Below are 24,723 nucleotides of genomic sequence, written 5' to 3'. Positions count from 1 at the left end.
GACTCACCCGGGCGGTGTCTCAACTGACGCACACCGAACGCACTTTCTCCACCTGTGCAGCGTGTTGCAATGGAGTCACCATGAAGGGAAAACCGAATTCGCTCTGCCGCCCAAAAATAGTGGAACTTCGCTTACTTGAGTCGGTACAACGGTCATGCTTTTCTAGCGCTTGTTGCTGTCGGTAATCGTCAAAGGAAACGCACCACTTCCGGAAGTTATATATTTAAAGCATATATCCGTCTTCGGGTTTCTTCAAAATTTCTTAGATGTGAAAGGTGAACGAAAGTAAGAAACTACATGGGCTTAGGGATGCCTGAAGGTATCGCCGTGTTGGTGTGCTGTATTCTGTTGCTATGGCTACGATTAGTGAATGGACAAGATTATTTTCCGGTAGTGGTGACGGACAGGGGATCTGTTAGAGGGGTTCTAATAGATTCTTTAACTAGGAGATACTTTTACGCGTTCAGAGGAATACCTTACGCTGCTCCCCCGGTGGGTCCGCAGAGATTTAAGGTAAGCGTATTTACGTTTCTTTCCTGAAGCAGATTCATGTATTTCAAATTAAACCAAATACTGGTCACCCCAGAACATCACGGAATACTAGAAGGGCGCATTATAAGTTAATCAAAAACTATACATTTGTTTAAAAAAAAAACAGTGCAGAACAGGCTGTTATGCTGAATATTCATCTCCAGCTCTCTACGATGTTCAAAGACGAGAACATTACTCTCGTTTTCATCCAAATACCAGTGAGTTTGTTCGCTTTCAGTGTGCTTTACTGGCTATGCATCAGTGAACTTAGAGCTTATCCTTGTTCAACCGTGTTGCTTTTCCGTCGTGCAGACAGACAGACAGACAGGCAGGCACAGACGGAAAGCGAAGTAGAGTGATTGTCATTATTGTTTGGTGGCTAAATCTTGTGCTCACCTGACTCTTTTATGGTATTGCTAATGAGAGCAAGTAGACACAAATGTAACTTTTTGAATTTAGTATATCATGAAATTATAACTTAGCAACGTGTTATGAGTTAGGTCCAGGCTCAGAGCACCGCTCTTAATCCAGCTGACCACTTCTGGAATATTTTCGAGCAGAAATTAAAAGCGAAGTCAGGAATCCCAAATCTCTCTAAATAATAAATATCACAGAATATAATTTATTATATTCTGTGATGATTATTTGCGTCTGAGGTTTTCAATTCCTTGCGACATGATTGTTCTTTCATTGGACATTTCAAAGAAACGAACAGATGACTTCATCTTGACGCACACCCTCAAAATCAAAGTCAGTTTCCTGTTTGCTTTCTAATTAAGTTAGGAGTGTGTTTCTTGAATTATTTAATGTTTCCTTTGGGAATATACTTGTGAATTTATGTGTAAAAAATTAAATCCATACAAATTGATAACCGATGGCACATGGGCAGGCATGGAGGCCACAAGGCAAAGACAAGTATTAAATAAATATTACATATCCTTGAATAGTTGTAATGTAGTACCCCCAAAAAGTATCCGAACACCCCTTCTTAGTCGATTGAACCTTTCCAGATAAACAAGTGACTCAAATCGGTATATAAAAGCTTGAGCCACACAAGTTACTTGTTCTCGTCATGGCACGTAAGAGCCGAGCTAACTGATTTCGAGGGGGGGGGGGGTAGCTGTCGGATGTCACATTGCTGGCTTGTCGTTTCGTACATTCACTATTGAAGTGAGTAGCAGTGACGGCAATGTGAAACCGATGTGGGTCCGGATACTTTTTGGAAGTTGGCTTATGAGAAATGAAGATCATGTTCAAGCCAAGGATATATTAAAACCCGCCGGTGTCTAGCATTCGTACATCCTCTTTGTCTCTTTTTTCGCCCAGAACAGTTTCGGGTTTGGGAATACCAGGCAAGCTAGAAACTCTTCAGACAATATCAAAATAAATATAAGGATAGGTATTGTTTTACTTCTTGCGGGGAACAGGCCGGTGCTGTAATTTAGTCAGGGATCTCCCCTTCCAGTAGTTACACGTCTACACAAAGAAATTTTTGGTATTCATCAGTGTGAATTTTCCTCTGAATATGCTTCTAGAATCCATAGTCCCTTTATTGACGTTGGAAAATATCTACTGATTAATTTCGATTGAGTTATTTGCTAGTCACGAGTGACTCGAATGTTCTTTTTTTTTTTTTGAAACTGGTAAAAATCTCATACTGATGCTTCATTCACTGAACTTGATTACATTCTGGTCTGTAGACAAATACAAATAAGACCGATTTAATCTCGACTGGTGTATTTTTGTATTTTCCATTTGCCCTCCAGGAATCCCATTTTCATGTATGAAGTGTTATACATGTCTCAGCCAAAAGTATTAAGACACTTGCTAATCCCGAATTCCGTGGCTGAGTTAGTCGGTTTCAGGCGTTGAGAGCAAGGTTTTTTCCCGTGAAACTCGGGTTTTTCGGTCCAGCAAAGCAGGCAAACCAGGAGAATATAACATAGTTTACGATGATAATTTGCCAGTTTTTACGATCTTAATTTGACAGTTTTTTAACAAATGAAAATGTTAAAAAATGAAATTTTGGTTAGTTCTTCTTTTGGGGTTTTCGGCCCACTCAGCACTTTGGTTCTAGGACTTCCGTAGTACTGTAGACTTTATTATTAACTTTATTTCAGATTACCTTATAATTGTAGTTGTCGTTGGGTTTTAGGAGCATCGGCGACTAAGGCCATGTTGCTGTGTATTGTCTGTAAACTGCGTGTGTTCTGTGGTCGCTTTTCTGTTTGCTGGAAGAAAAACCCGAGTTTCCGGAATAAAAAAACCATGCTACCCTTGCATGAGACCGCCACTTTGTGAAAAAGAGCCATAAAATCTCTTCCCATCATCGACGAGATTCGAACTCTGGTCTTTTCCATCCGGAGTGGGGAGGACGGCGATCCTACCAGCTATGCTACCCACGAGGGCTATAATTGTACTGTTCAGTGTCTTTTGATAATTGATATTAATTTCGTACAACTTTGTTTCCTGACTTCCTTAGGTCTGTGATAATTAACTTTAATCGACTTGGAACAATACCTCTGTAAAGCTATAAAAAATGGTAGTTTCTATCCTTAAAATTACTTCTTTCAGCATTTCTTATTTATCGTTTATATTTCTGAGAGTCACTAAGTGTTCCCATTGAACAGAATTAAAATAATACCTAAGGCTATTATAATTTCCCTTGAGAAAATTAGAACTCTTCCTTTTACTCTCGGCAATAGTTATCCCACTAGATTCGTTCCGCATTAATACATTATGATAATTACTTGCTAATGATCCTTGTTTCTGATATTAGCATTAGCATTAATGCTAATGCTCATGATAAAATTAGTAGAGGCATTTGATGCAAGAAAGCAAGCTTATGCAGCATCAGCCAAAAAAAAAACAAAACACTTCCATTTCACCCCTCTGTTCGTTCAAAATATCTGTCCAGCTCAGCCTTCAATTTATTTAAGCTATCAACTTCCACAACAAAAGATGGAAGTCTGTTCCACCAATCAACTACCCGCTGACTAAAGGCAAATTTCCGCATATCTATTCTAAAACCTCAATTTGAAGCTATGCTCCCTCAGGCTCTTAATCTGAGCAAGATAAAAAAAATCCCATCAGCATTCAGCTTGCTCAACCCATTCAAGGCCTTATACGCCTCAACCAGATCACCTCGCATGTGCCTACTCTCCAGGCGCTGCAATTTTCAGAACTTAAGCCTTTCTTGGTAAGAGCTCCCCCTTTGTTCCTCTTACCAATCTTTTTGCCCTTCTTTGTACTCGTTCTAGCAACTCTACATCCTTCATAAAATGAGGCCTCCAGACCTGTACACAGTACTCAAGGTGTGGCCTGACCACTGCGTTGTACAACGGGATAATCACCTCCCTGTCCCTGCTAGCAAAATTCCTATATATCATTGAAAAGATTCCATGACCTGCCCTGGCAGCCCGTCTGCACTGTCAGCGAACTTCATATCTGACTGCACAAGCTACCCATATGCAGTATGTTGCATTTGTCAATATTAAACTTCAGTTGCCACTTCTCAGCCCATTTACCCAACTTATCTATATCCAGTTGGAGTAGCATACTGTCTTTACTGTCATTAACAACCCTGCCAACCTTTGTATCATCTGCAAACTTGGACATTAAGCCTGATATACCTTCATCAATATCATTGATGAATAGATAAAACAATGGGCCCAGCACCGAACCCCGGGGAACTCCACTAATAACATTCGTCTAGGAAGGGTTAGTCGGTCTCAGGTAACGGCATCATTGTTTTTTCTACCTCAACTTGAGTTTTTCGTCCAAGCAAAACGACCAGAGAACACAATTTAGAGACATTTCATACTGATTTCTCATAGCCTTAGTTGCTTTTGCGCTTAACATAGTTAACAACAGCATGGTAGCTCGATATGAGAGTTGTATGGCTCTCGGTAGTGATCACACTGTTTTAAAAACGTTTTATACATGTCTGCTATCCGTGAATGCTGGATTTGATCTCATAATCATGATTATGAAAATAGAGCCATTTTTTTTAACGGCTCAGGTAACTGGCTGTGATAATCCTCTTCCATAACAGATTTGGAGTTCCATCAAGTATATAATTTTCGTAATATATTTTATGATATAGTTTGAATAAATACAAGGAAGAACTAGACAAAATATTGGAGGGGATGGACAGGTGAAGTGGGAAAGTTTTTTTTTTTCCCGATGCTATATAAGCTTACTTTCTTATCTCATAATTCTACTCTGATGCTAAAATCACTACTCTGATACTAAAATCGAAATTCGTATGCGGTACCTTCGTTCGAATTCGATCAGAGAGAGAGAGAGAGAGAGAGAGAGATTTTTATGGAAATTTTTCATCCTTGAACCGCTTGGCTACTCACTTAGACAAAATACCGGTTGGAATTGTTTTTCTCCCTGGAATTCGGGTTTTTCGTCCAGCAAACAGAAAATTGACCACAGAACACACGAGCGAAAACCCTATTCAACATACACCAATAGAGACTACCCGCCAGCTGGTGAGAAGTCGTTAAGCTTATAAACTACTGCCTAGGTGGTGTCTTTTATTTTTAAATGTACAGCGATTCAGGTGATGATATACAGTTTAGAAAGATATTTGAATGTTAGGCAGAACCGTGGGTAACTGCATTTGTCTAAAAGATGAACATAGGCCCAAGCCTTAGCTGTAAGGCCTTCGCACTCGATCTTCGGTAGGAGAATAAAGTCTATCCATGATCGAAATCGAACACAGATAATGCACATGAACTTTGATTTTAGTTCAACTACTACATGAAATATCCCTGCAATTCCTATATTAATGTTGTAATGCAAGCATTTTTATAATAAACGGAATGTGATCCAACGTCAAACTGTTCTCATTATTAGATTTTCACCTCGTTCTCTGTATCTTTGATCTCCCGTTCTAGATGTCACCACTGGAAACGTCAACTTTGGCCCAATCATAAATAAAATTTTGCGACATACAATTTGCAGCTCTCAGCTCTATACGTACTGCAAAACAGGAAACCAAATCATAAAACATAGGGGAAAAACAGGAAGCATCTTACACCATCGTTAGTCATAATGGAGAACATCTGCTTTCAATGAAATATTATATTTATTTAAAAATTAGATTACAGAATAAAATTTATTCGCAATGGCTACTTTTACATATAAACTGAGAGCGCCGCTTGCCGGTGTGCGCCTAAAGGCAGAGGGATGCCATCCGGAGTGTACAAATTAATTACAAAATAAAAATTAAAAACAAGAATGATTATTCTTTTTTTTTTATACTTTACTATAATCTACTTCACTGCAGCAAAATGCAAAGTGGCTGAGTTAGTCAAGTGGACAATGTTGACCTTTGTCAATAGCAACCCCCCAAAACAACATACACTTGGTGCGGCCGAATTAAAAACACTGTGGGAAGAAAGGGATCTGAGAGTTACGATACGCGCAGATATGAAGTTTTCTGAGCAGTGTAAACTAGCGGCCAGTAAAGCCCATGGTGTCTATCGATGATTTATCGAACGTTATTCTGTAAAGATAGGTAGGTCATAATCCCACAGTATAAGACAATTGTAAGACCACATTTGGAATACTGTGTTCAAGCATGGAGATCTCATCTGAAAAGACATTGAGCTTCTTGAAAGGTCCAAAGACGGGCAGCTCGCATAATGAGATCTGCAAATGGACGACCATACGAGGAAAGACTCCGGTTATGTGGGCTACAGAGCTTGGCAACCGGCACCTTAGAGGAGAACTGATTGAGGTTTATAAGGCTCTGAGGGATTAGTAAAAATGAATGAAGCCAGTATTTTCACAACTAGAGGCCACGAATTCAAATTACAGGGGAAGAGGTTTAGACTAGATTGTAAGGAAGTTTTCTTTTAGCCAGAGGGTTGTTGTTGGTTACTGGAACAGGTTGCCTCCGCAAGTAGTTGAGGCTGATAATTCGAAGAAATTCAAGGGTGAACCTCATGCAGGAGGAGGGATTCAGGGATTCCCTCCTCCTGCATGAGGAGGGAATTGCACAATCTGTATTTTCATATCCTTTTTTTTAAATTTTTTTAGCAGGTGCAGCAAAAGCCTCTGGCTTCCTTGCACTATATGGCTAATACTAATACACATTACTAAAAAGGTACCGGCCCATTACATTATCATTTGAAATTGGTTTTCAGCCGTAAATTATGACAGAGTGATAAACATTCTAATAAAAGATTCTTGGTTGTAAAGTGTTCGAATGTAGTTACACTTTCTTTCTTTTTTAATTCCATAATGTATTTTATTATTTCTTTATTTATCATTAAGAAATACATTGAAAGAGCTGTCAAAAGTTATTTTTTATTTTTGAGGGAAGCCGATAAGACTTTGTATAGTCACTTCATGGGCACCTGTTTTTTTTTTTTTTTTTTTTTGGTAGTTGTTGGCGCAACGGCTTCTGTGGTCATATTGCACCTCCCAAGGTTTTTGCAGTACTTTGATCCAAGCCCGAGGCGGGAATCGAACCCGCGACCTTTGGGTTGCCGGGCATGGGCACCTGGCGTGCCTGTATATATATATATATATGCTGGTGCTCTAAAACTATGATACAAACACAATAACAATAATTTATCAGAAACCTTTTATTATATTATGACAAAGTGTTACTTAAACATTCGTTTAGAATTGTCTTAAAAAAGAAAAATATCGTATTAGGACCACCCGAGAATTACATTACGAATGACGTGTATTCTCTAGTCGATTTGCCTGGTTTGCTGGACGAAAAATCCGAGTTTCCCCTCCGGAAGCTCGGGTTTTTCGTGCAGCAAAACAGAATATTGACCACAGAACACGCAATTCACAGACGGTATATACGGAGCAATATAGCCTTAGGCGCAAATTTTCATAAATAGTGAATATTTGCATTTATTTTTATTTTTAAAGATGTATTTGTGTTTGCCCTCCTGGGAAGCATAGTTGGTATAATCCCTTCTTCCGCACACCGGGTGAAAAGATCTGCGTTCGAATCTTGTCAATGACGCGTGTAATTTTTATGGGATTTTGCACACGGTGGCTGAGTTAGTTGGTCTCAGCAAAGGTACCATGGCTTTTACTCCCGGAAACTCGGTTTTTTCGTCCAGAAAATAGCAAATCGACCAGAGAAAACAAATAACAATTAATAATTTACATATTATATATGGCCTAAAATCGACTATGTGAAAAAAAAGTCCATAAAAATTCCTCGCGTCATTGATGGGATTTTCCACCCTGTGCGGGAGGACGGTGATTATATCCACCATGCTACCATGAGGGTTTTGAAGCCAAGAACTCATTGTTTACTCAGGGCTGGAAGTACTACTTCCATCAAGCCTTATGACGAAAACAAAGGGCGCCATCCTTGTTTAGTTTAAGATCAGGTTTTTGGTTTTTTTTTTTTTTTTTTTAGGAACATTAGCAACTAAGGCCATATTGCTCCGGGGATGTGCGGTGGTCATCCTCTAACCTTTCCGCATCCTCCGTATTTGGTGGTCATGGGCTTGAACCCCGGTCTAATCAAGAAGCGTGTGCTACGCACTGCTGCTCGGCGCCTCCGTAGCCAGGTGGGAAGGAGGAGCAGTGCGTAGCACACGCTTCTTGATTAGACCGGGGTTCGAGCCCATGACGACCAAATACGGAGGATGCGGAAAGGTTAGAGAATGACCACCGCACATCCCCGGAGCAATATGGCCTTAGTTGCTAATGCTCCTAAAAACCAAATAACAAACAAACAAACACTGCTGCTCCTGCCCACCTGGCTACTGAGGCGCCTTTAAGATCAGGAGAACAAAGAGAATCTTTATTACCATTCATAAATCAACCAAAAAGCTTCTAGGCAGATATTGAACTTGGTGATTCATGATATCAACCAAAAGCTTCTAGGCAGATATTGAACTTGGTGATTCATGATATCAACCAAAAGCTTCTAGGCAGATATTGAACTTGGAAGATTATATCGCCACAATTGGGCTGCACCTGAGCCCTTCCAAATCAGCGCAACTGACGATAACCAAGAAGAGAGTAAAAAATGATATCCAAATCTTTGTTAGCGGGGAGCCGGTGCAAAAAGTGCCTTTCATGCAAAAACTGACCTTGGCCTTACCTGGGATGTTGGGCTCACCTTTCAGCCTCACTTTGTCAGGATGAGGCATAAGACGTACGCGGCTCTTTGGGTAGTGCGTCAGGAGCTCGTTGGTGTTCATCAGACAGCGCTGCTTGTTCGGCACATCTTGAGGTGTATTACGCCGATCCCTCTCTATGCATCAGAAATTTGGTCATCTGCCCCTGCCTCATATCTTCACAAGTATCTCAGTTTAGAGTACTGGTTGCTTTAGATGGATGAACAAGGTGGTAGGCCACCCCCTAACTATCCCCAGATCGATCCTACAAGCAAATATTGGCACCACTCCCTGGAGACATATCATTATGACAAAAAATGTCCTCACGCTTGCACGGCTTATAACGTGGCGAATTGATGCTCCATCGGTATCCACATTAATCTTTGGCCCGAGAACGGCAAGAGGGGGGAGCACCCCGACTCCTGTCTCCCTCTGCGTCTTACGTTGTCAAGGATTGATTCCCTGAGGTATATGTTTCCAGCCAATTGTCTTCGGATCTTCAATAAATTTCGGATCCACCCTGATAGGTTCTGTGAAGACAAGCCCTACAGGATGAAAATCCTCAAGAACTGCTACCAGATAATGAATCTATAATACTCACCTGCTCATGGACATGACTGACTGTTTTTTTTTTTTTGTTTTTTTTTAACTTGCGTATTTGTATTTGACAAAGAATTTTTGTCTTCATCAATTATATATTTTGTATATTATTGTATATTTTTTATATTTAATCCTGTAAATGTCTCGGGTCGAGCACGCATGTACTCTTGTTTATTGTACATGTGTTCCTCGCACCTTAGTTTGTAAATATTCACACCCTTCTGGCACAGAGTCGTCCCGGGGTGACCCAAGGTTTCTTGGGAAATAAACTAAGTTTAATAATAATAAAAAAAAACTAAAAAAAAAAACTAAAAAAAAAACTAGAGCTATATACATTTATGTTGCATTCTCCCATCACGTCCATAGCTAGGGGTTCACATGTTAAGCCATGACGTATAATGAAAAGAATATAGTACATTATATGTTTGTTTGTTTGTTTGTTTTGGGGCTTTACGGCGCAAGGACAGCAAAGTACATTATATGTTGTACAATGTTTTGGAATAAGTATTAGGATTGTGCATAGTACTTACATATGACTAGCTTTAAATTTAAAACAGTTAAATTAAAAAGAAACTTCAACAGAATAAAAATAAAAAGAAACTTATGTACATTAAAATAGTAATAAACTAATATGATTTAAATATATATAGTATATATATTTACTATATATATACTATATATATTTAAATCAATTTAATGTAAAGTAGTATACATACACTACTTTACATTAAATGGTCAAATTTAAAAGCATTAGTATAGTGCTAGCACCACAGTTATGTTCCATAGATGTTTAGAAGTGTGTAGAAAATTTGACTTTATTAATTTGGCTGTGATCCTTGGTAGGTAACATTTCCTTTCTTTAGTTTTTCTCAATCACTTGTTGAGGTTATTGTCAAAATTGTACACCTGACACAAGATTTGAAAGGGAGAAGAAATGGTCAGTTAGATTAGGTTAGTACGTTGTGTGTTCAGTCCTGAGGTAGTCATCAAAGCAGGGAGAGAATTCCCCAGCAGCAGATATCCCATGTGACTAGCGCAGAAATTAACCAACAACCACTTTCACAATGATACTAGATGAGAATCAAAAAAATATATGAAAGACGTAAAAGCCATATTTGGTGAAATGTTTTTTATTGTGGAATTTTTTACGACACTCTGAATTGTCAGGATCAAATGAGCAGTAGTTCGCATCTCATATCGATTTATTTCTTTCAGCTTCCAGTTCCAAATCCCGGATGGAGAGGAGTACTCGATGCTACCGCATATCGCAACGAATGTCCACAGTTTGGCAGGAAAGGACACATAGAGGGAAAAGAAGACTGTCTTTTTCTCAACGTCTTTACCCCTTTCATTCCTAGTAGGACAGTAGGTATCCTATACTTTCAATGTTCGTGGTTACTTAAAAAAATATATTTTTCATGTAATTCTGCAGTGTTGAAATGCCTAAAGTATGGAGTATTCTTGGACATTTGTGTCACTTTGGAAAGATGGGGCTAGTTTGTTTTGAATTTGTGCCGTGGAAACCAAGGCTATGAGGCGTCCTATATCGTGATTATGAATTGCAGTGTGTCTGTTTTGAGGGACGAAACACTTGAGTTCCTAAAACAAAGGCCGTGGTACCATAATCGAGATAGTCGGTGTCAAGTAACTTATCACATATTTTAATGGATAATTTACTCTCATTGAGATGGGATTCGAACATGGATCTTTTCTGCCTAGCGAAAAAGCACTATGCTAAATGTGAGGAGGGCACACGGTGGGTGTCCCTCCTCACAATAGGGAAACTTGCCCTGTGTCCTCCTGAATTTTAAATAACATTGCTTTTTACATAACAAACAAATACACTTTTAATATAAAATTTACTGTTATTATGCACTATCCTACCAAAATATTAGAGAATGCGTTTAATTAACCTTGGGGTAGGGGAACACTCAGACTAATAGATTAATAACAACCACAGACAGAAGAGTAAGTGATTCTTGCACTGCTTCTGTTGGAACATGCAGCAACCTGTAAAGCAAGGTGTCCACGATTTCAAGATTTCCTTGAGGTCAAGCAAATACAAAAACAACTAAGAATAAGTCAAGTGAAATTTAGGTGCTTAGTAAATAAATTTGATGAATTTGAAGTACTGGTTAGTTAAGTCATCAAATACAGACATTATAGGGATGTCAGAGACAAGGTGTCACTCAGACATAAACAATGCAGAATTTGAATTTAGGGATTACAATGTTACAGAAAGCACATTTTTTATTTATTGCATTAGGTGGTCTCAGCTACACCTTGGCAAACTTGGTGTATGATTACGAAAACATAGATACATATTTAAAATTTACAGATTTACTCCTAAAAAAAAATAAAAAAGTCCCCCCAAAAAAATCGGGTCTCAATTCCAAATCATGTGACAAATAACTGATTCTCCAAAGCACAGGAACAGATTGAGCAGTTCCTTCTTGAAGAGCAACCTGAGCAGATCTTTTGTGAAGCACCAGATCCATGCAGAAACAAAAGTACTTAGGAACCATGTGCAGGAGCATGGATAAAGGGATGGTTGAGTAGGAGAAGATAGTGGTTATCAATGGACACTGCTCTTCATGGACTAAATGTTATTAGGGAAGTCCTATAAGGTTCAATGCTGGGCCCATTGTTGTTTTCTGTATTTATTAATGATACTGGTGGTTGCGGGATTTTGTGCACATAAGCACATATAGGACAGTAGACCCAGGTCAGTTTCATCTTGCCTGGGGACGGTATATCAGGCTTAATGTCTAAATTTCTGGAAGATACAAAGGTTAGCAGACTGGTTAATGATAGTAATTAATGTGCGCTACTACAGCAAGATCTAGAAATATTCTGTAGATGGGCAGTTGAAGTATAACATTAACAAATGCGAGGTACTACATATGGGAAGTAATCCCAGATTAATTTACCAATGATGTAGTAATTCACTCATATTGGCTAATTATTTTCGCACAATTACCCATACAGGTCTTTTTCATATTCTATGAAAAAGACCTGTATGGGTAATTGTGCAGGCCAGATATGAAGTTTTTTGAGCTGCGCAGACAGGCTGCCAGAGCCCATGGGTATTGTCAGTGATATACGGAAACTTTGTTGGCGGGAATAAAGAGGTGATTATCCCATTGTACACGGTAATGGTGAGGGCTGCATCTTGAGTACTTCATACAGGTCTGGAGGCCTCATTTTAGGAAGGATGTAGATTTGCTGGAATGTGGCCACAGAAGGTCAGTGAGATTGGTGAGGAGAAGAAAATGATTCTTTTACCAGGGAACGCTTCAGTTCTGCAAACTGCAGCATATGGAGACTAGGCATCTATGGGGGTGATCGGATTGAAGAAGCTCAGTGCTGATGGCATCCTTCCTCTTGCTCAGACTACACACGTGAATAGTCATAAATTCAAATTGAGGAACAATGGTTGCAGGATAAATGTACAGAAGTTTGTCTTCAGTGAGCGGGTAGTTGATTATCTGAAGAAACGGGTAGTTGATTATCTGCTATCTGTTTTTGTTGTTGAAGTGGGTAGTATGAATAAATTCAAGGAAGAATCTGGTTTTTTTTTTTTGTTTTTTGTTTATGCTTTATAACCTTGCTGTCTTGCACCATTTGCCATTACTAATATTAATTGTTCTCTTCTAGCTGTGATGTCCATAGCATTACAACAGTGCTTTTGGCATTCATTCAAGAGTCTACTCTCCAACTCTCTCGTAATGTTGCGAAACTCTCAGTTTCGCCACTGCGCAGTACGGTGGGATAGAGAATTTAGCTACATGTCTGATATAACACTTTAATTATATTATATTATATTATATTATAATCAATGATGATATCGTAACTCTTAAAGTAAAATTATCACCTAATAAGAGTAACATTTTTTTTTCATTTATTAATACACAGAGTTTACATACATTCATATATATACAAAATTTACATAGATTTATATACAATTATATATAGATTTCCATCATCCAGGGCTTGTGTGTTTGTATGTGTGTGTATGTGTGTACATGTATCATGGTGGCTCCAAGGCAGTAGCCAGTCTCCACCTTTGTTTTCTGTGTTGGTGTAGAAATTCTAGGCCACTTCACCACCAGGGAGTAGCGAACACCTGGGCAGCTGCCGCCTGGTGCCCGTCCCTAGGCAAGATGAAACTGGCCTGGGTCTACTGTCCTATATGTGCGTATGTGCACAAAATCCCGCAACCACCAGAGGTAGTGCAATACCGGTGGGTGCCATAATAAGAGTAACAGATGAAATACAAAATGAACTCAAATTTCAAATGAAAGTTAACAGTGGCAGCAAAGCGGATCTGGAGACCCTGACAAAATTAATTAGCCAACCCCGCCCACCACACCTTTACAGTTTGTTAAGCGACTTCAAGTTCTAGAATTTTAGCTATCTTAAAACTATAGTAATAGTCCATTTATTCGGGAAATCCAATAAGACAGTCCAGTTCCTGAAAAACATTGATGGCATCTGTGCAGAATACATGAAATTCTTCTCCATGCAAACTGCAGAATTTCTGGAAAACATAATGTGGAAATTCACATTAATCTCTGACAGTCTGCAGAATTTATCTGAAGAGAACCGGCAGCTTCGTGTACAGAACAATGACATGATACAAAAAATAGGTCTCCTAACTAATCAAGTGCGTCAACTATCAACCTTATTTTTTGCCCAATGAAAACAGTATACCCAACAACGCCGCACTCAATATGACTCAGGCAACCTCGGAAAACAAGTCACGAGAAGTAGAATTGATACATATAATGCAATGCCTCATATGCCTGTCACCCTTAGCCCAATGACAGCCGTAACATAACGAGATAAGAATCAGCTCAATGATGGTAACTCTCCCAAACCTGCATCTAACATCACCGGAGGGTAACCATTCAAAGACCTTTAAGGTGGCACTCTCTACAATACCGACCCAAAATAATACCAAACCTAAAAGGTTAAAGGAGACAATCCATATTGGAAAGGGTGCATCAAGACCAACGTTTGCAGAAGTAGTCACCGGCCAAAAAGATGCTGAGAACAACCAAAACATCCCACCAGCAGGGCTTATAGGCAGCCTCTACTCCCTGCCCAAGGCATCTCTCTCTCTCTCTCACCGATCAACATGTTCACTCAAAAGAAACCCGGGTGATATATTCAACATATCAGAAAATGGAGCATGGAAGACAACGGGGCAATAGAAATGCCACAGAACATTCCTCGAAGGGGACTCATTCTAATTCGTACTATATCACAGCAGTTCAGACTCGTGAACATATCTTTATATCTCGACTGGAACCGACTACTAAACCAGACAGCATTAAGACCATATTTGCAGACTACATGGGATGAATATTGATGTGAGACAGAGAAGAACCACGTATCCAACCTACGTCTCTTTCAACCTTACCTGCCACCCAGAGAAGATGAGCTTCGTGTTGGATCGAAGGCTATGGCCCCCTGGAACCCTCGTCAAACCCTTCCTAGATCAGAAGCCAAGAACCGCAATAAACCACCGACGTCAACACCAAACGCAATAGCAATTAAAGTTGCCAAGGTCCAAGCCAACAGAACGCATGAGAAATCAAATAACTTCACTGAAAACCAACTTACCATAGGAAACAAACTGTCCACATATCATTCAATCCAACTCTCAGCAGATTATAATGACAATTCCCAGGGCTCCAGACCTGTGAATATCCCTGTACACATCACAATGCACAGTAGACCAGTGCGAACCTTAAAAAGAGACTTGCCACCTGTACGAGCTCCAGTTACTATGGCTACCACCGTTCGAATTGTCTATCAAAATGCAAGGAGTATTTGTAACAAGCTAGACACTGTCGAACAGCTTCTCCTCTCTAAAACCTTTGATATTCTCTGCATTGTCGAAACGTGGCTTGGGAATGGGCGGGACTCCCTTGCCTGCACTCCTCAGGCTGGGTACCAGATGCTCTGTTCCTCTAGAGAGGATCGTAGGGGGAGTCGCAATATTCTATAATACCACTATCTTCTCATTGACACATTCTGTGGTAACCCAATCCTTTCCATTTGAAGCTGCTATAGTATCACTCAAGCTAAACGCTAACCTGATAGACATAGCAACACTATACGTTCCACCAGGCCCCAAACAGTGACATTAAAGATGTGATCCACTGGCTGGTAAATCACCTCCACCCCTCTGCTAAGCACATTATTTGTGGAGATTTCAATCTTCCACCTACTCTCTCACACATTTTATTAGGAAACTCATTAGCAGTACGGATTCATTGGGTATCAGCCTACTTAACTGCCACCCCACGAGAGGATCTGATCTCTTGGATCTGATATTCTCTTCAGCACCATGCGACCTCGAAGACAGTCCTCACAATCTATTTCAATCCGATCACGAACCCATTGGCATACTCCTGCACTTAGCCGCATCTAACTTCGATATCCAAGGCCCAAAAAAGAAAAAAGACATCACAGCACCCAAATTCATTGATCCACCACGATGTCTCGAAGCTGCATCCTCGATACCTTGGGAGGCTCTCAATAATTGTGATCTCGAGCTAGCTGTGGACCTCATGACCAGATGGATTAGAAGCATTGCAAATTATGGTGCTACAAATACCTGTCTGCATCACTCCCCGTTCGAGAGCTTGGTGGACACCAGCATTGAACAACAGCTTTCAAGAAAAACAAAATTTGAATAAGAGATGGAAAGAATCAGGCACTATACAAGATCGCATTGCCTTCTCCAGAAGTGTTCAACGGGCAGTGTTCAACCGCCAGAAATCATTTGCAATTAAAAAGCATTTAAATGCAACCCTACGAAAAGGCAAATCGTTTTATGACTCTCAGCTCATAGGAATTCCTAAAACACTGGACCTTGAACCGTGGATGGACCACATTGCACGGTTCTCAAACGCTGTGGCCCGATGTACCTAGGCAACTTACCCATCAACAACGTTCCTACTGATATGCTCGCCACCGTTCGCATCACCAGGAAGCAGCTTATAACTGCTATAAAAGGATTGGCGCCCATTGCAACTGCAGACCCCGACCTTGTGCCACAATTCATGATCAAGTGTCTCAGCACGTTTATCATCGATCCTTTCTATCAATTTTTAACCGGGTCTTAACGCAGCACTACTTTCCCCCTCTCTGGAACAGATATGCTGTGAAGCGACACCCTAAATGCCAATCTGCAACCCTCATTAAACATTTCGGGCCAATCTCTCATTCTTCCAGCCTCTTGAAGCTCATGGAGAAGACATTACTTTTAACTATCACCAATCAAATCGTGCCTAACAAACCCCCACAGATTCACTATGACATTCCAGGAAGATCCACAGTCACCAATTTAACATCCATAACCAACACCATTCTCAGTGCGCTAGAAGCTAAAGCAGAGCTTGCCGTCATTTACATAGACCTGGAAGTTGCCTTCAACTCCATCAGTATCCCCTCACTTGTTCACCTCCTAGAAAACTACTACATAAAAGGTGACATGTGGTTTATCACAACCCTGCTCTCGGACCGAACCATTCTTAAAGCGGATCAACACATAACTGGAAAAAGATCACTGCAGGAGTTCCCCAAGGCGGACTCCTCTCCGCAGCATTATTCACAGCAGTTATTATTCCGTTTGTGCAACACAGAGAAGACATACTCTGCTATGCCAATAATATTAAGATATATACTCAGATTAACCCCGGCGAACATCTCTCAAACATCAATGAAAAGATCAATGAAAAGTTACACGACTTAGGATCCTATCTTCATCAATTTGGCCTCCTGATTAACCCTGCCAAATCAGCCCAAATTGTCTTTTCTCTGAAGCGCCGACCCACTGAAATCCAAGCTTCTTTAGACGTCATTCCTTTCCCAGTGGTCAAGATGCATACGGACTTGGGAGTCGTCTTCGACTATAAACTGAGCTTCAACTCCCACATTGACAAGCTCACAGAAAAATTCTGTCTAATGCGCTGGACCACAAAACAACAACTGCTCCATGCTAGGGATCTGGATGTGACTCGTCGGTACATATACACCTCAGTATACTCCGTCGTATTATTCTCCGTCGGAAATTTGGGGGTCCGTGGTCCCTACCAACATCAAGCGCGTGTACTCCGCCGAATACTGGCTCCTTCGTTGGATCACGTGTAAACATCGTCGTCCACCCAGCAAAGGACAACTGCGATGGTGATCTCACTAAATTTTGCCCGACTTCCAGATCTTGTATTGGAAAAGCGCCTTGTTCTCACTGCCAAAATGACAACCTGAATGGTCTAGGAGCCAAGCATCTAGGAACTGTGTGGCTGGAGAATCCCTCTACCCGGACTGAGGTCAGCTCCCACGCTCACGCCCACTATAACAGACTAGCGCTTTGTGACCGCATTCTCCCCAGAGAGATGCTCCCCACAATCCATTCAATTGACGGCGACCTCTGTAGGTTTGCAAAGGATCGGAGGTACCGAAGACAGATCCTTAAGAGCCTGACCTTGACCAGGCAAACTGCACATTGAGATGGGCAGCATAATAATGCCCAATATATTGTAAATAATGTTCAAGGCACGGTGTCTTTATGAATATAAATATTAATATAAATATAATGTAAATGTAAATACGAAGCTTAATATTCTGTAAATAATCTGACACTGATTCTATTGTTGGCACGGGCGGGGATGAGCCCGAACTTCGATGTGGGCCCCGTCCCCCCAAGGCTATTGTCCACCAGCCAAATGTAAAACCCCTGGCATTACTGCTGTGAAGGGTGTATTGTATATACCACGTTTGTATACAATAAAGATTATATACAGAGTGTCTCAAAAATATTGGTACAAACGTTTAGGGGGGGGTAGGTAACATCTAAAGGAATATGAATCACATAGGAACCCATAACCGGAAACGTCATCACGGCGAAGTAGTAGCAGAGGCACAAGAAGCATAAATGACACAAGACAGTAATTAGTGGCAAACATTTACTTGACATAATATTAACAATGGGGTACGAAATGGATGCATTTCATGATGTTACAACAGATGCGCGAAGGTTCTAACATGAGAAGCGATGCATGCGTGACTCCGACGCAGCATGGATTGGTGGACACGGTCGAACACATCTGGAGTTTCTTTGATAGTAGCAGCAGCGCAGACTAGTCTCGCTACGAGATCCTCGACGTCACGGGAAAGTAGTAGCAGGGGCACAAGAAGCAGAAATGACACAAGACAGTAATTAGTGGCAAACATTTATTTGGCATAATATTAACAATGTAGTACGAGATGGATGCATTTCATGATGTTACAACAGATGCCCGAAGGTTCCACCATGAGACGCGATGCATGCGTCACACCGACGCAGCATGGATTGGTGGACACGGTCGAACACATCTGGAGTTTCTTTGACAGTAGCAGCAGCAGCGCAGACGAGTCTCGCCACGAGATCCATTTCTGTCTCCACAGGCGATTCATAAACGATAGATTTGAGGGCCCCCACAGAAAGAAATCAAGACTCGATAAATCAGGTGAGCGTGGGGGCCAGGCAACGGGTTCACCACGGCCAATCCATCGACGCCCAAAACGCCTGTTCAAATGGTCACGAACACACCTTCCATAATGGGCAGGCGCCCCATCATGTTGAAACCAAATGTTGCGTCTCACATTTGCTGGAACATCGTCAAGTAACCCTGGTAGAACTTGTTCAAGAAAGATCCGGTATTTAGCGGAGTTCATGCGGGATGGTAACAGGTATGGGCCGACTAAGCAGTCACCGACCATACCTGCCCACACATTTATTGCGAAGCGATGTTGTGTCGCATGGGGGCGCACACCGTGTGGGTTGTCGTGTGCCCACACATGACCATTGTGCTGATTGAATAAGCCTTCCCGAGTGAGATAAGCCTCATCCGTTAACAAAACATAGGCTGGAAAATTCAAGTCTTGAACATTTTCTTGGAGAAACCACTGCGCAAAAGCCACACGTGCAGGATGATCTTGGGGGAGTAGTAACTGAACCCTTTGGAGATGAAAGGGGTATAAGGAATCGTCGTGCCAGACACGTTGTACACTGCAACGAGACACTCCTAAGACAGAGGCAACGGGACGTGTGATGGTAGTAGGATTATTCTGGACGGCATTCAACACACTTTCTTCCCTGGCGGGAGTTCGCGTCGAACGTGGTCTGCCCGCACTACTCCTGTTACCTCTAAATGACCGATAATCGCACAAATTTTGATGCACACGCGCAAACAAACGGTGGTCCGGTACATGTCTGTCCATAAATTCGTTGAGCGGCTCGTCCATTGCCCTCTGATAATCCATACACCAGGTGCATGTCTGCCAGCTCACAGTTCGTAGATCGATGCATGCTCTTCGTGCGGCGACTACTGCTTGAATGAGTAAACCAGTAATTTTCTCTCTCGCGAAACGATGAACAGCGCCGTCTACCGACTTACGGTGACGTTTCCGGTTATGGGTTCCTATGCGATTCACATTCCTTTAGATGTTACCTACCTCCCCTAAACGTTTGTACCAATATTTTTGAGACATCCTGTATATATACATATATACAGTATATACATTTTGTTACCCCGTCCTCCCAAATATAAATAAGTTGTCATTATACACTCTAGGAGTTGACGCCTAGACGTTAACATGGCCCTGACTGTGAAAATGAAATGTAAATCATAATGGCATTTGGCACGACTTTTTTTTTTTAAATATTAACGTGACTTGGTATAAAAACGTAATTGTAAAATTGGGCCATTAACAAATTTCGCTGAAGTCTTGTGTGTTATTTAACACAGATATAAATGAGTAAATATATATAAACATTTGCGCGGCAAATGTAGGATATCAACGGCCCAAATCGGCACGTATTTATCTTCAGCGATCTGTAGTACGTGACCACGTGTAACTTTGAAACTTCATTAGTGTTTCGTTTCGTAATGGAGCAATGACCTGTTCGACAATGGCGTCGTTTAGTAGCATTTCTTGGTAGAGTTCCGTTATTTAAATCGTAGCTATCCCGTTAAGCTAATAACAGGAATAATAATTAAGCTGCAGCTACTTCCCCATCGAATAAAAATCTACTTAACAGAGAGGGGATGGGGGTTCATTGTTGTTTCCTTATGTTATAAACCACTGACCACGTGCGCTCAGTATACCATTACGGTCAATGGATGGAAGCTATTTTTCTCCAACCCGGAAGTTTGTTTTCTAACCTCCGTAGCTTTCTTCCGCAATGGGTTGTATTAATATCAGCACACCATTTGTAAACATGTATTCAAAAGTGTTTAAAAACTAATTGTAGTTTTGAGAGTTTAGGGTTTACGTAATACCTTTTGCTAAATTTTGCGAACTTTAAAGTTTAGCAAAACTTTGAGGTTCGTTTCTCATAGAGTCTTTTTTTCTTTTATTTATTTATTTATTTATTTATTTTGCGTGTGAATCATTACATTGCAACATAAGTGAACCAGTAGCTCAGTCACTTGATTCTAATATTCTGTCAATTTATCTCATATGTTAAAACTACTGTATGCTTCGTGGCGCCATCTATTAATGAAAAGAGAAATTAAGAAAGAATGTTCCCCATCATGATACCGGCGCTGTCTTCGGATATGAATAACCTCGATTCATGAGCTGGACAAAAGGAACTTTGTACGGGTTGTTTTATAACATGTAAGGCGTACTTTATTTTCGGGATCAATTCCACAGGATGGATCACGAAATCTTAACGCATTTAAATGCCTCCTAAAAAATTCATTAATTGTCATAAAAGTCATGGAATTGAAAAAACATTTTACCACATGCTCAATATGCCCTCCATTTGAAGAACAGTTTCCTGAATTCTCTCCAGTGTTTCTAATGACGTGTCTTCTTCAGTTTTGCGACCAAGTGAGCAATCACCGCTCTCAACTCTGAGTATAACAGGTCTCTAGCAGAACAATTTGTCTTTCAAGAACACCATAAGAAAAGATGACATGGATTCAAGTCTACACTCAGAGGTGGCATTAAAGGCCACCTCCCACAGTTGGGGCGATCAAGATAACGATATGACAATACGCGAAGGCAAAAAACTGCAAAATCCAACACGTTAGCTGTATGTAGAGTGACGCCATATTGAATAAACCACTAGGTGTCCTCCAAGAAGCGCTAAGTTGCCATAAGCTGCAGTAGACAGTCATTGTGAAGCATATGAAGACACCACTGTGACACAATTTCGTTGAAGAGAGGTCCAGTTAAACCATGACTTGAGCAAGTTACTCATCCACCATGGCTACTTTTCTCACGAAGCAGGAAGGTTCTGTTGCCCCAAACCGTACTTTCTGTTTGTTCATGGTACCGTCCAAATGAAAATAAGCCTCATCTGAAAAACAGATGTTGTGTGACACTTCATTTCTCCCTTCTGCTCATGTTGCAAATTGAATTCTTATAATTTATGAAAGTTTCTGAAGTACTCCTTGAATAAGAACATTTGCAAATCCAATTGAAACTTTCTTTTAACAGAATGTCGCGACATTCCAAGTTCAAGAGGGGCATTTTTTTGTTGACTTTCCTGGACTACGCTGCAATGCATATCGGAAGGCTTCAACATTTTCTGGAGAATGAACACCGGCCTCGCAGGGTCGTTTTCGTTTTCGCCACTGTAGTACTTCTTTTTTTTTTTAAAGAAGATCCCAGCCTGATTTTCATTATTTTTTATTATTTTTCCCCCCAGGAAATATATAGCTTCTGTGAGCCTCAGAAAATCGTGAAATAAATCGCAGTTTGTCTTGATTTAATCTATATTTTAATTTTTGTTTTTTAACCAGAAATGCACCTTCCATTACACTCCGATAAAAAAAATCTGACATACTTTTGGTCTGATATGAAACTGGAATCATTTTCATTGGAATCTGTACGTGAAATAGTTAAAATATTGATTCCAATTTCACATGACAATATTTTTTTTGTTTATATTGCAGAGCGATGGCAGATTTCAACAAATCACTTATCCTGTTATGGTGTACATACATGGTGGTCAGTTCGAAAAAGGTTCGGGAAACATTCGGGACTATGGTCCTGAAAAATTAGTAGAGAAAGGAATTGTAGTGGTGACTCTTAACTATCGCCTTGGGATACTTGGTGAGTTCACTTCTGTGTGATTGTTAATGGATGTTTGCAGATGCGTATATATAAAAAAATAATAATAATAAATAAAAGATTAGATAATGCACGCAGTGGGTTATCTTTCAATTTAATTAGTTTTTCTTATTCTGTGATTAATAGAAGTGTAAAGAAAATAATTAATTTATTTAATTATATATTAAAAACCAATTAATTATTAATTAATTGACTAATAATTATATAAAGGTACTTCTTTCAGTTTACTGCGCATACCTCAAAAATAAGTGACATAAGTTAAAATCTAGAAGAAAATAAGCTAAGTTCATTACTTTTTGTAATGAATTTCACTTATTTCCTTCGGGATTTTAATAGAATTGAAATGCAACACGTATTTCACCTTTCTGCTCTGTTATTAAACGGAGCAAAAACGTAATTATTATTATACAGCACTAATAATTACGATCATAATCATGATTATTATATTAATTACGATATTAATATTAATAATTACCATTTTATTACGATTTATTACATTATCATTATCATTATTTGTATATCTAATGAATTAATAAAAAAAAAACAGGTCCTCCTTCAAGAAGCAGCAACTTTCATATGCGCAGTGCCTAAACCGAGAACTTTTAGCAAATTGGAACAAACATAATATCCGGTTCTTTAGCTCCAGTATGCAGTGTATGAATAGCCTATGTAATGTCTATAGAAAAAATTAATAATAAATAATAATTACTGGATTTCTATTTGTCCAGATTTAATGAAATTTTGGGTAGCTCACAAAATCTTTCTAAAAGAACTAGATATAATATTTGGACCGTCCACTGGGAGTCAAGTGTTTACATTTGGACGTACAGACATAATGAAAACAAATAGGCAGTTTACGCATATGCGAACTTGCCTAAAAATCATTAAACTTGCTAGCATGTCTTCTGGGTCGCTTGCCTTCTTGTATATAAAAATAAGAAAACAGTGCGCCTTATGGCGGGAAATGGTTGCTGTCTCCAGAAAAAGCTGATGAAATCTCATATTTATACCTTATTTGCTTGGAAGAACTGCTTATCGTCGTAGGCAGTTTTCGAAAATGAGGAGAAACGTGTCTTGCGAGAGCCCACACCTCATGATAACGAAAGCAATGGAAACGGGGGGAGGGGGTAGTCCTAGATTACCTGCCGACAATGGTGCCCTTGACAACCATGCAAAAGCGGCTCTTGACCAGCTGCGAACATCTGGCGTCCTAGGCCAAACAACTCCAAACACCAAGTGCAGATTGAGGCTGAGGTTTTTGGTTTTCTAGGCGACTGCCTGTTTGACTTATATGGACGGATCGCTCCAGAATAGAGATAAGATAACATATTGTTGGTAAGAGGTTAAAAGATAAATGTATGTTTAGAAAGTATCAGCGTGGTGCACAGGTGTGAAAAAGACAAGTACAGCTATGATATCGAGTGATAAGGTTCAGATATCAGCCATCTCCTTCAGGGAAAGCGAAACCTATGAGAATTCGTTGCCTGAAACGCACGTGAAAGAGCTTCGTTGATCCTACTTATCATCTATGTGTATGTTTACTGCTTTGAAAGAAACCAAAACACTCAAGTCGAAACACTCAATGCTGCTACCTATTAGATAAAACCAGAAATCACAAACACGCACAAGTATTATTTTCATTTCTCTTTTTACACTTAAAATAACTGAAACCTAAACAGTCAATAGGAAGAGTTTAAAAGATTATTGACAACTTAGAAAGCAAAAAGTATTCCGTGGAACTTGATTCCAGCATACGCTGGGTGAGCTCAGATCTGGAACAAATATGGGTTGAGTCCCACCTAGCAGCGAAAAGGACAGGTTCGATCGAGTCGAGGGTGGGGGTGGAGTTCACGAAGTCTGGAAAAATATTTTAAAATAATTGCATACTTTCTTCCTAAAAAGTGCTGACAATTCTAAGGCAAAATGTGATAGATAGACTGGTAGTGCTGATATACCCTTGTTCCTACGTAATTTTCGCATTAATATGTAGGACCCGGGTCAGTTGTAACACTTCAAACTTCTTGATTGCTAAGGTAGGTTTGACTTGTCTAATAATTTGCCATCATTGGTGCGTTGGTCAGACAGGTACAAGGTATTTTTTAAACAGTATAGCAAAATTCTGTTTTTTGTATGGTTGGTTTAATGATACAAGGAGACAAGCTTAATCAGAGAGAGAGAGAGAGAGAGAGAGAGAGAGAGAGAGAGAGAGAGAGAGAGAGAGACAAATCTCGCATACCAACTTCTTTCAAGTGCTTATCCAATCTCTCCTTAAATTTAGATATACTAAGTGGTGAATCTTAGAAGAGGCTGTTCTTCCCCCCAAGACCCCGAT

The 24,723-nt window shown here is 40.1% G+C and overlaps 1 protein-coding gene across 2 annotated transcripts in view; it reads left to right on the top strand.

Moving 5' to 3' along the window:
• The first annotated feature begins 7 nt into the window (after nucleotides 1-7).
• LOC150083762 (juvenile hormone esterase-like) overlaps nucleotides 8-24,723 on the top strand; it is a 36,829-nt gene continuing 12,113 nt past the window's right edge. For both annotated transcript variants that reach the window (XM_090378205.1, XM_090378204.1), the window contains exons 1-3: nucleotides 8-513; nucleotides 10,464-10,613; nucleotides 22,214-22,373. In XM_090378205.1, the coding sequence (XP_090234331.1) occupies nucleotides 298-513; nucleotides 10,464-10,613; nucleotides 22,214-22,373 (526 nt within the window). In that variant the 5' untranslated portion in view covers nucleotides 8-297. The remainder of the gene's footprint in view (nucleotides 514-10,463; nucleotides 10,614-22,213; nucleotides 22,374-24,723) is intronic.

This window comes from Mastigoproctus giganteus, chromosome 7 (genome assembly GCF_048544385.1).
Source record: "Mastigoproctus giganteus isolate SK-2022 chromosome 7, ASM4854438v1, whole genome shotgun sequence".
NCBI classification, from domain to species: Eukaryota; Metazoa; Arthropoda; class Arachnida; order Uropygi; family Thelyphonidae; genus Mastigoproctus; species Mastigoproctus giganteus.
This window is presented reverse-complemented; position numbering and strand designations above follow the sequence as displayed.